The sequence below is a fragment of the Stegodyphus dumicola genome, chromosome 11, assembly GCF_044657685.1.
Source record: "Stegodyphus dumicola isolate Sdum_Otavi_A_Nest chromosome 11, ASM4465768v1".
Lineage (NCBI taxonomy): Eukaryota > Metazoa > Arthropoda > Arachnida > Araneae > Eresidae > Stegodyphus > Stegodyphus dumicola.
Genome location: NC_140778.1, coordinates 42,490,931 through 42,503,923, shown reverse-complemented (window position 1 = coordinate 42,503,923; position 12,993 = coordinate 42,490,931). Strand labels below are relative to the sequence as shown.

General features: G+C 31.8%; 1 protein-coding gene across 1 annotated transcript in view; it reads right to left on the bottom strand.

The window, feature by feature from the left end:
* LOC146993907 (ribosomal protein S6 kinase beta-2-like) overlaps window positions 1-12,993 on the bottom strand; it is a 63,859-nt gene that overhangs the window by 16,229 nt on the left and 34,637 nt on the right. The window contains exons 4-8 of the mRNA XM_085826274.1: window positions 8,769-8,869; window positions 8,452-8,542; window positions 7,870-7,960; window positions 1,145-1,186; window positions 447-512 (exon numbers count right to left, since the gene is read on the bottom strand). Of these exons, the coding sequence (XP_085682400.1) occupies window positions 447-512; window positions 1,145-1,186; window positions 7,870-7,960; window positions 8,452-8,542; window positions 8,769-8,869 (391 nt within the window). The remainder of the gene's footprint in view (window positions 1-446; window positions 513-1,144; window positions 1,187-7,869; window positions 7,961-8,451; window positions 8,543-8,768; window positions 8,870-12,993) is intronic.

The window sequence follows — 12,993 nt, the reverse complement described above, 5'->3', positions numbered from 1 at the left end:
AATTTACGAATGTTTCATCAGACTCCTTCCACTTTTCATCGACATTAATTGCAGCAAGCAAACATCAAAGAGCAGTGCTATTTTAGAGATAACCTTTTCTAGCTTTTGGGTGATCACAATTGGGCTATTTATCAAAGTCACTTAAATCAGCATCTTTTTCATTGCATGTAGTTAACAGAATAATGCATCAATATCTCCAGCATCCATTAAATAACGTTCCCACTTTTTCACATGTCAACTACATTACTCGGGCAAATGTGTGCTCACAGTGCACTCAGTTTTAATGTTAAGGCAGTGATGTTTCAGCTGGTCAGTGTATGTATCTTACTAATGAAAGTGATAACAGCTTTCCTCCAAATCTCTTCTTAAAACGAGAAAACTTACAGTTAAAGAAAGAAACCTTTCATTATAATAAGTAAATTATAAAAATTTCAAAAACTTTTTACCTTTCTCATCAAATCTTTAGCAACTTCTGTAACATAACGTGGAAACCTCAATTTTTTATTTAAAATCTGCAAAAATTTAAAAGTATTTCATTAAAAAATATTGAGGAAACATATGAACGCATTTACACAATGAAGAACTGAAACATAAATATCATACACATATTTGTTATCATTCTTCTAGTTCATGTGTAATTAAAACCAAGTTTAAAAACCGCTATTTTATTTAATTTAGCCATATTTATCTTAGATTTAATAACATTTTTAAAAACCCTTTTGAAAAATAAGCATTAAAAGTTTTGTTGTTTTAATAGTACATACATGTTCAAAAACAATTTTTTTGTTATTGTTGTTTTTTGTAAAGCATTTATATAACAAAAGAAATAATTAATCTGACAGGAATTTTTGAAATTATTTCCAAAGAAAGATTAAAATGCTAATTAGATGCAAAGAAACTGACTTTGCATTAGATAAAGAAATGGACATTCTATATGAAATAAAGTACTACATTTTTGTGATTTCTACTGACCTTTCTAAAGTAATAATATAGGCAATATTACATAAAACATATTTATAAACCTAAATTATATTTTTCACTACTCCTAACAATGCTTTTCTCCTCCCTCAGAAATTTAAACATAGAGATTCCTGGAACATGGCAAATGTTTTACAGAACAAATATTTTAAAATTAAAATCTTACCTTTTCAACTTTTGCCTTCTGATTCTTAGCTGTGTAGGGTGGCTAGAAAAAAATCAGCACAATTATTGCTAATGTAACATTTCTGTGCTTTTCTGTTAATGGGAAGCCAGTTGTCAAATACGTGTCAATGTTCCAAATGTTGGTAGCCTATTTACATCACATTAGCAATAAAGTCATTGAAAACAAGAGGAAAGAATGAACATCAATCCAGTAATTTTTCCATGCTAGATTTTCAGCTGCTTTTGTATTAAAATGCAGATAGCCGTTCTTCACCAAATTTCTGCAATTCTCTGATATTTTTTTAAGCAACAGTTTTATTCACCTTGTGTATACAGTGATCTGTTTTCACTCAAAAGAAAAGTCAAAGAATTATGCACAGCCATGGTACAGCACCCATTAAACTATATTCATTACACACAATGCAAAGTCCAAAATCTGGATGCACAATTTCCGGAAGGGTATAATATCCAAACCTCCAGACATTAAGCAATTTTTGTTTGTTTGTTGTTGGGAAAAGTGAGAATTAAGTTCTGAGAGATAATCTCCTTTTAGCATATGCTTAATGCTTGATGCATGCATAACACTTTTTTTTTTTTTTTTCATAAAAAAGCATGTGGAGAGTTCTAATCCTAAATTTCCCTTTAGCACTAAACAAAACTCCTCCTTGTTGAAAAAATAATATCATTTATTAACGCAAATCTGTAAGATCAATAATTTGGCTCTGTAGCAGCCCTTTTGCTTGGCATGCATCTCAAATCAAGACATTCTACAAAAACTCATCACTGATTTTACACATACTGAATAACTTATAAGCCTGGCATAAACCTGGAGAATTTTTTAAAATTATTTTTTGCATTCATCATCATGACTATAAACTCATGGCAGCCTGAGAAATGATTCATGCAACAAAGTCTAAAATAATTTTTCCCCTCAAATACTAATAATTGAATACCAAACAGAATGGTAGTCATTTATGTTGACATGCTTGGCAATAATTATACATTTCAGACAATTGTGCTATGAAGCATTGAATACACTGACAAGAAGAAATTCAACAGAAATTTTCTCCATATGCAAAAAATAGATCTTTTAAAAGATATTTTATCAAGCAAAGCAGTAAAAACAATTTTGGTCAAGAAAACATCTTGCGCAATATGCTGCAAAATAAGTAAAAAATAAAAATTGTAGAAAGCTCGCCTAAAAGTTACCAAGAGCTGCCGCTCCAAAAGGTTAAAGACGTTTTCAAAAATCAATACACATGAAAAGCTAATCATTAGACATGTAAAACATAAATACAATAAAATTAAATAACAGAAAAAGTTAAAAAGTAAGCGGAAAATGGTAAATTAGCCCAATTCGATATCCAAACAGGCTTTTCAAGGGAAATTTCATTGTTTGAACGTCGAATCAAGCTAACCCCATTACGCCGAAACAGACAATTGAAACTTTTACGCTAAAAAATTTTTTGACAAAGTGTCTTGGAAATTTTAATAGTCTCAATTCTTTGTTCCAATTTCCCGACGCGTCCGCTTAGAAAGACACATTAAGGTGTTAAAATATGTAAATCAAAATCAAACTTTCTAAATCTAGTCTAAAATTAAAGTCAAAACGAAAATAAATAGCGATGAGCTATTAGTCCTAAAAATACAAATACATTCGGGCTGGGCCTGCAAGCTTAAAGATTAACAATTTAATTTTTAAATTGTAGATTTTATAAAACTGTAAGGAAACCTGTAGTTAATAATCAATATAAAATTAAAAAAAAAATTGAGAAAAGAACAACTCGGTCTTGCTAAGACCAAGAAAAAGTTGTAACAAAAGAAACAAAAAACTGACCTTGGCGATGTAAAGCTGTCCCTCTGAAAACATGTAGTAAAATGGCTGCTAACTTTAAGCGTCTTATTTTTGGATGACGTAGGTAGGGGGGAGCGAAGAGTTGTGGGCGTTTAGCCAATGCGAAGTGATTTTCGTTATCTGTAACTCGTCTCCTATTATCGGAGGGGGCCGGAAACCTCGTGAATCGCGTGAAGAGCTCAAAAAATGGCGCTTGGCTTGTAGAAGGATGGAAAAAAATTTTTCGAAGTGAAAATGGCAAATTCAGCTAAAACTATAAAAACTTGGCCATTAAAGCATGAGAAAAAGGAAAAAACAGTAATATGTTAAAAAAGTCGTAATTCTTCAAGCTAGCGGGCGATCAAGCTACTATGAAAAATGGAAAAAGCCCGATTTGTTAATAAAAGCAGTAAAATTGGCCACTAAAGAAATTTAAATTTAAAAATATGTACATAATAGTATTTAAGATTAAAGTGCCAAAATTTTTTTGGAGGAAAGAGAATGAATAAACAAGAATTATCTGTACATTTTTACAATAGATTCTCTGAATTAGTCATCCTTCTTAAACCGTCCGTAGCTTTAGGTATAAAAAATCATTATCTAACTCAAAAAATCTATAATTAGGTAAGGTTAATGCCAGCTTTGGTCAGGGAATTTTTAATTATTTTATGTGGTATTTGGTTACTTTTTAAAATAGTTACGAAGTATAGTATTTCTTCTTGTAAGTGATCCGCAGTATTGCAAATTCTTTTCATTCTAAGTAGCTGTGAATAAATTGTGTTGATTATTACTCTTTTGGAAATATTTGAATTCCAGTTAGTGAGTTTAAGTGTGGAAAAATTAAATTCTCTTCTTTTATCGTAAACTTTAATAAAACGGTAATCAATAATATGTAAATCAAGGTAGACTATATCATGCTGTTCTGTATTGGTTTTATTAAGTTTTAAGCAAGCAGGGTAGATATTAGCGTTTTCTATTTTGTTGTAGTTATTAAATGCTATGACATCATCAATATATCTATAGATGTGTTGGAAAAAGAGACTTTCTTCCGTTCTGAGTGAACGTACATAGGTTAGTTCTTTAGTGAACAGGAATAATTCACAAACTGAAGTTGAAAAATTCCCGCCCATAGGTATTCCCTGTACTTGTTTATAGATGTAATTGTCAAACTGAATAAAATTATTGAAGAGAACGCTGGTAAGGAATAGCTGCCATTTTTCGTTGCTGAGAATGGTAGAAATTTGTGGAAATAAATCTGGAAGAGCAAGTAAACTTGTAAAAATTTCTTCGAGTGGTAGAGATGTATAAAGGTTTTCAAAGTCGTAGCATTGGATATGTTCTATTTGAAGTGAATTCAGAGTTTTAATAACTTGTTCATTACTAGAGATCATCCAGTTGCAATGCAAACCTTTAAAATCATAGTTATTGATTAGTTCACGAATCATACGAAGTTTTTGCGCAAAGAGATAATCTATTTCTTTGAGATAACTTTTAGTACTATTAGCTATGAACCTGAATTTAATTGGAGACTTATGAAATTTCGGTAAGGCATAGAGATTTGCAAACCTGTTGTTATATTTCTGGGGTTGTATTTTAAGTCTTTTATGTAGTGCTTTAAATTTATTTAGAAGAATCTGAGTACTGGAAGTTATTTTTTGGTAAGTGCAAGTGTTATTTAACTCTTTATGCAGAAGGTTGTAGTAGAAGTGTTGTCAAAGAATACTAAAATTGTTGCTTGCTTTGTCAATCTTCGTGATGATAAAGTTATGTTGCAATTTTTGAATGAGATCCTCCAGGTGTTTTTTATTGTGTAAAGAGTTGAAATTAGGCGCCTTGAAAAGCAAACATTGAAATTCTTTTATAAGTGCAGCTTTCCATTCAAGAAAAGTTGTAGAAGATATTTATATAAAACCAAAAGATTACAGTTAGTGTTATTTGAATTAATGATAACTGATTTTTTTGTTCCAATAAGCTTTAAATATATCTGGAAATTTATTTATTCAGGACTTGGCCTTAAAAGTATGTGCAGAATATAAATATAAGTATAATAAATAACTAAACTAATATAATTCTGGTTTAACTTGCTCAGCGTGTGATATACACAATACAAAATTTAGCCGAGCAACATGTCTTTAGTCCCCAATCTCGTGATACATTCCCAATAGTGTACAGCGAGTGCTAGCTGAGCCTTATGATGGTAACTGTGAATTTGACGATTTTAAGACATCGCAAACAAAAAGCAAAATTTTCAATTTAATGTGAAGAAATGTATAAAATTTGCAACAAATGAAAATGATACAAAAAAAAAATATTCTATTGCGATAACAATGCTCTAATAATTGATCAACTAAAGAACAGCGAAATTCATAATAGGGTTCTAAATTTAGGAAACATTGCTACCAATAATGAAGAATGTGACAGAGGTTTCTGAAACATTTAAACTAACAATTTAGTGGGAATTATCGATTACCTTGATCAATAGAGCGTTGTAATTGAACAAGAATTTATGTCTATTTATAAAATTAAAGAGAAAGTATCAGAAAAAAATGAAGATGCTTAAACAACTTACATTGAAAAAAATGTTTAACAAAGCAAATCAATAAATATAGAGCCCTTTTTTTTGGGGGGGGCAAATTTTGATTTTTTTAAGCTCTTAAATATTTTATCATTTTGTACTTTTAATTTTAAAATATCTACATATCATCTTACTAGATTTAAATTGATGATCTAAAATCTGGAACTGCCAGAGTCGCAATGAGTCCAGATCTCAGATTTTGTATTGAATAAAATAACTATACATTTCATAAAGTTTTTTGTACTTTTAGGGTTGCTATTATTAGTTACATTACTTATATTTCACATCAAGATTTATGTTTGATGCTAAGTGGTGTCCCATTAACAGAAAAGAATCAACATGTTTTCAAATGTGGATGCTATTAAAAAAAAAAAAAAAAAAAAAAAAAAGAATTTAAATACAAGGAATGAAATAAGCAGCATAAAAATTCAATAAACATTATATAACAAAAATGATCTTAAAATTGTACAAGGTGTTAAAAATAACCACTTTTTTTAAGTGTGATATTTAATTTAGTAATGCTGTAAATCCTACATATATTTAAACAAAATATACTTTTTTATTGCATTATTTAAACCAATTGAGGGAAGTTTAAGGAAACATTTCAGGGAAGTTCATACATCATGCAAAAACATTTATGGTATTCTACCCATGAAAAATTTACTCTCCAAAATAGAATCATGCAATTAGATTTTTTAAACTATCATTCAACAAAATTAATAAATTAATTAAATTAGATATATACAGCGTTTGATATATACAACGATCCTTTTCTGGGATATCCTATTCCTATCTTCCAAATGATTCTTTTCTGTGATATTTTGACAAAAATTAGTGTTCTGCTTTTGGATAAATATTTCAGTGAGGGCTAGAAATTCATCAAATCAGTGAGGTGTCATGCGAAAGTAACTAACAAAAATTTTTTTTCATTCAAGCGCATTTCTTCAATTAAATTATTTGCATCTCCTTGCTGCAGTCGTCTCTTACATATTAATATAAACACTGCATTCTGCTTCTCTTACACAATGTAAGGTAAGTAATAAGTTAAGTAAAATAAATTTTAATTGAGCTGAAATTAAATCCATTTTAATTTCAAAATGTAATCGTAAAAAGTCAAAATACCACACAAAAATTCCCCCCTTTTCCCCCAAGTTTTCAATATGAAGCGCTATCTAGTACAAGCACATGGCAACTTTTAAAGCGAAAGTTGCTGCGCTGGTGTGAACTGACATACGCAGAAAGCGTTTCTTCCCGTATTGCCACTTTTCGCCCCAACGGACTAGTTGAATGCAGCTTAAAACGGATAGGCTAAATTAAAGGACTTATTAAGGTATAAGCTTTGCATTTTCCTGCAAGAAACAATGCCTTGAGATAGCATTTTATATCAATCTTCTCAATGTTTGACTACTTGCAGCAAACAGTATTCGTTGTGGCATATCAACCAAAATGGAAGAAAATATAAGTCCCCTAAAATCAAAGAAGAATTGATACTCAGCCCCCATGCGTTCTTTCTCAAGACCTACTGATTTCTGTCACTCAAACGTGAATCATTCTGTAACTGTGATCAATATTTATCCTGTGCATAGACTTTACCAAAATTTTGCAAAATTTGCAATCAAAAATACCATTAATGAATTCACAGTTTTTCATACAGTCTAATGTTATTTATTATTACAGGGTGATAATGAATAATTCCTCAGGTTTTAAAACATTGTATTTCAAGAAATTTGCGCATAGAGTAGTGAATAATACACAAAAATAAACATTAAATAGACAAATTTACATCTAAATTTTACAATCTGCATACTACCTCAATGAAGAACTCCCACATTGCTGGACTGGGCAATGTGCAGAAGATTATTTAATGCTGTTGCCCATGGTCTCTATAAACCCCCACTCTGTGTGATTCTTCCTTTGGGAGGTATGTTAAAGATCTGTTTATATACCCCCCGCTGGAAACTTCATTGATCACTAATGATAATGAAGGAATGTCAATCAGTTACAATAAAAAAAGCACAACTGCTAAAATAAAAACTTGTACACAACAGGATAATCCAAAAATCAATAACCTTTTAAAAAATTTTTATTTCAGTGAATTTGCATTATATAGTAAAAGGAACTGCGCTTTCTATCATGACAGCATTAATACCCACTAAATAATCTGAGATATAAATTTCCTAATAACTTAATGGCCCTTTCTAGATTATCCTATAATTTTATAAATATAATTGGATGAAAATTTTTCATATAAATGATGTTTTATTGCATCAGAAATTAATATTACACTAAAACCAATATATCTCAGACTCAAACTTACTGAACCAGTCAACATATTATACATGACTGCACCAAAACTCCACCAATCAGCTGCTAATCCATGGCCACTTCGAGTTAATATTTCAGGAGCCCTGGGTTGAAGAAAATACAAGTCAGTCAAAAGGAAAATGTAAATGTGGCTTTTTTTTTACAATTAACAAAAAACAGCACCACAGCTGAAGTAAAGAATAATGTACTTGCAGTAAGCATAAACAGAACTTTGCTGCTCCAAAACTTTTTAATAAGTTATTTTGATTTTTAATAAAAATGAGGCAAAACCATTTCCAGATTTAATTAAATATTAAAGCTTTATTCTGTTAAAATTATGAGAATGAATTTTAATTTAATTGAAGGGCAGTCTATTCAGGTAAAGCAAAATGATAGTTTTTCATTATGAGTCTGATAATTTACTTATCATATTGATGAACTTTAAATTTATTAAAACATTTAAAAACCTTCTTCTGAACTAATTTATCATTTATTTAACAAAGCAACTCCCAATTTCAAAACTTTTTTTGAAACACTGAAAAGGCATTCAATAAAATAGGAATTTAAAATAATATATCCAGAACCAAGTACTTACATAAAATCAACCGTTCCACAAAAAGTCTTAGTTACTGAACCAGCATCCATAAATTCTTTGGCTAAGTTAAAGTCAGTCAATTTTACATGACCTTTGAGAGATAAAATAAATTATGAAGCAATTTTTTTCACATTATCAGTTCAGAAAATTCAAGTAAAATTAATGTAGTAAAAAAATAATACTAATAATTAATTAATTAAAAGCAAAATTAATGCAAATCAAAAATGACTTATTTAACAAACAAAAATAATTCCATGCATTATAAGGTATCTGATGTTACTTTTAAAATTTGTTAACAGGAATGAAAAGATATTTACCCTTAGCATCTAACAGCACATTTTCTGGTTTTAAATCACGATAGATAATACCTTCCTTATGTAAATATCCCAGAGCTAGTAATATTTCACTCAAATAAAAACTGCAAATATATATTTTAAGTTTCATTACACAAAAAGATGATTTATTGTTATTCACATGTCAAATGCATTTAAGTAATTAACAGGCTATAACATTTCTAGTATAATTTATAAGATATATAGAAGAAATCTATGTTAATTTCAAAACAAAAACAAAAAAACGTATAATTTTTCATTGCATTATTTCACACACACATAAAAAACAGTTAAAAAGCAAAAGAAATTAAAAAGTAAATAATCATTCCTAGCTAGAAATTTAAGAATTTTTTAATTCATGACAATACTATCCTTCCCACATACATATAATATTTTATGGAGTTCCCATATTTCCTTTAATTTTGCAATAAAAAGTGCACTTAGAATCAGAATAGCTATTTTACAGAAATCATATCCCATTCTTTCTGTGTTATTTCTTTGAAGGGGGGAAAAAGTATACAGGCAGTGATCATTTCAAGATCACTTGATTTCTCTTTCAGCAATGTACCTTTAGCAATTCCAGATTTAGACTTGATAAGGCCCTAACCTAGTTGAGATATGAGGCTCTTTATGAATTCAGATATTATATGTCAGTGTAAAAAATGATTTTCGAATACCTATAAATTTTTTTGAGGGGGGCAAGAAAGCAGGGGTTCTAAGATATAGCTTGTGTAGCTTATACACAAATCCTGCACACCATTTAGTGTAATTTAAATATAATTTTTAATCTTCATCTAACATATTTCGTGCCATTATCACATATGAGGTTTCTTGGCATCATTCAGAACTCATACATAAATTTAAAATATGAATTTCTATATCTGAAAAAAATTTACTCAATATTTGGTACTTTGCTGTTATGCACCAGGCAAACATTTTGACGTTTTTTTAAAATTGTAAATACAACACAAAGTCCGAGATCCGGGCAGCCACTATCTGAAATGATCCAAAATCCAGAGCTCAAAGTCACATTTTTTTCCCCTTATCCTTTACCCATGCGCATTTGATTTTTTCTCTTATAATAAAACATGGAGAGTTCTGATTCTTAATTTCACTTAGGCACTAAAAAACTTCCCCATTATTGAATGGGGCAATAAATTCCCCATTATTAGCGGAACAACTTTAAGCATAAATTTGTGAGATCAATAATTTGGCTATGTATTTACTTGATATACATCTCAAACCAAAAAGCATTCTACATAGATTTTTGTTTTTATACCTATTAGTATTTTAGAATCATTATTTATTATACTTTACTTTCATCAACGCATGTTTATCAATACATGATTATTTGAATAATGACTCATGCAGTGATGTCTAAACTTTATTTATATATATATATTAATAATTGAATAATAAGAGTATAGCAACCATTTATGCTGACATTACCCTTGACGAAGATTACAATTAAATGTGCTGAGAAATGTTGATGAAAAATTCAAGAAAAATTAATTTTCATATGCTAAAAATAGATTTTGTTAATGAAACTCATAGGCCAAAACATTACATTTAGTGCTATTTGAATTAAGAATAACTGATATGTTATTCACACAAACCCAGAGCCAGCATCAGAGCTCATATGGCCACACTGGGTGGCAGAATTTAGGCAAGACAAAATTTTGGGGATTTGGAGAAGCACAGAGTGGCAAAATTAAGGGATGAAAATTTTTCTATAATTTAGGCAAAGGACTGGGATCCAAAGTTTAGGGGTGGTAAAAATTTAGAACTTAGGGAGGCAATTTGTAGCAGAATTTAGGACCCGCAGAGACTGCATCCGCTGGTATCTAGTGGCGGCCCTACATAAGCCTTAAGTATATGTGGGAGTTTATTTATTCAGGACTCGGATTAGCCTTAAGCATGTGCAAGAAACAGCCGTAGGTATAATTGTAAGGATCTTAAGTTTTACTAACGTTTATTTTATTTTAAATCTTTACTATCACTTCTTATTTTCTACTTCCGGCCAGAATTATAAGCGTGAAGGTTTTTATGCAAAGTTTGTCTGGCGAACGCCAAGTATTTAAGTGTGGCTTTTTTACCAAGCGAAAGAGAGGAAGCAGTAAGTCAACGCAGGCCGCTTACCTTAGAAGTTACGCAGTTGCTATTTGCCTTCCAGGCCAGAGGTTTTAATCCTCTTGATAAATTAAACGTATTGTAGTGTTCACAGTCTCTGTGCTACATACGCTTCCTGTTATTATAAGGCCAATCTTCCACGTGTATTATTCTAAAGTTAAATTAGAGTTTAGTTTTATTTTTATACTTTTTTACGTTAGACCCCGAGTAGAGGGTCAGTGTATTCCGAAGTACGGAAGTTATTGTATATAGAGAAAAATAAAGGGTTTTGTATACCCTTCGTCTGTATCCTGTCTACTTACCACAATTAGTGAACATAGCTTTAGTAAGCTCTCTGTTCCGAGTCAGGTCCTTGTATGTTCCCGAAGAAGGTTAGAAGGAAAATTGAACCTGATAGTGGCGCCCAACGAAGAAGAATAACCATGGCCGAGTTTCAAGAAGAACCTGTGCTGCCTGCAGAAACGGCTCAGAATCCAGAAATGCCAGCTGCCGCCCTGGAAGGATTTGGGTACATCGTCCAGACCATGCGCGCTTCGATGAAACCAGAAGCAACATTTAACGGAAACTCACCGGTAACCAGTTTTTTGGAAAAATTGGATGACCACTTCATGCTCTACCCCGTGCAGGAGTTTCAAAAAGTTACCTTAGCTACCAGCGCTTTGAGGGGCCAAGCGCTTAACTGGTTCAAATGTATAGGCAGAAGTCTCTTGGGTCAAGCAGGAAGTCCCACCTATACTTACGAGAATTTCAAGACTGCCCTACTAAAAGCCTTCCCTGTTGTAAGGGATCGTGCGAAATTAGAAACGGAACTTTTTAGTATATATCAACAAAGAATCGAAAACCTCTCGAGCTTTATTTTAAGAAAAATTCACGTTTTCAAGCTCTTGTATGGAAACCGTCCGGATCCTGAAATAATTCAAGTGATTTTGCCGAGGTTACTACCCTAAGTGCAAGACTTTATTGAATTAAGAAATCCGACTACACTGGAAAAGTTATTTGAGCTAGCAATCCAGTTTGAAAGTAGAAGAACGGCGGACGTCGAAAGAAGACGCCAATATCAACAGCGAAACCAATTTGGTACGCCAAGACTACAGCAAACTCAAGCACATGGCTACGGAGAAAAAGCGAATCAGTGGGCAAGGAAACCCGAGCATTCAAAAACAGCCGGCGAACGTCGACAGTTCAATAGCAACCCAGGAAAAAAGTCTCAAGGCCAGGGGAAAAAGAAGGAAAGCACGGAAAGGAAAAATAATTTAAACTAAAACGGATTTCTGCTGACGAGAGGGTGCGGAAATCCGAAGGCCACGAAAACCCCTCTTCCTACAAGTTAAATACAGTAATGGTGAAAAATTTGACTCTTCCGAAGATTGAAGTCTTGGTGAATAATATCCCGGCCACCGCACTCCTGGATACCGGCGCGCAGTGTTCCTGTGTGGCAGAAGTCCTTTTTAGAAAGTATTTTCGCAAATACCGCATATATAATGCGGATAATACGACAGTATTAGCGGCGCAAGGAGAACAATGTAAGTGCGTAGGTAAAGTACCTTTGTATATCCGTATCAAGGACGAACAAGTAAAGGTGATGTTTTTTATAGTAAAGAATTTGCAAGCACATTTGATCTTAGGAATAGACTTTCTTTCAGGCGCACAAGCTACACTGGATTTTAATGAAGCGTCCCTTAAGCTGACAATGAAACCAGTGCGTGTAGAAAAGGTTGAACCGCCAAGGTTAAATCTTGACCACCTGCCTAATGACGAGCAAGATAGAATCCGACAAGTGGTAAGTGAATTTGCTTCGTTATTTAGTGATATTCCAGGATTTACTCAGGTTACTAACCATAGTATTGACACCGGAGATGCATTGCCAGTTCGTCAAAAACCATACCGGTATGATAAGAATAAGGAAAAAATTATAGAATGGCATATTACCGATATGCTACGTAAAAAGATCATAACGCCCATCTCAAGTAGTTATGCTAGCCCGGTGGTTTTATGTAAGAAAAATAATGATTATCCTTTGGAGCATCCAAAAAGGTGGAGATTCGCTATTGATTACCGTAAATTAAATTCCATAACGAAA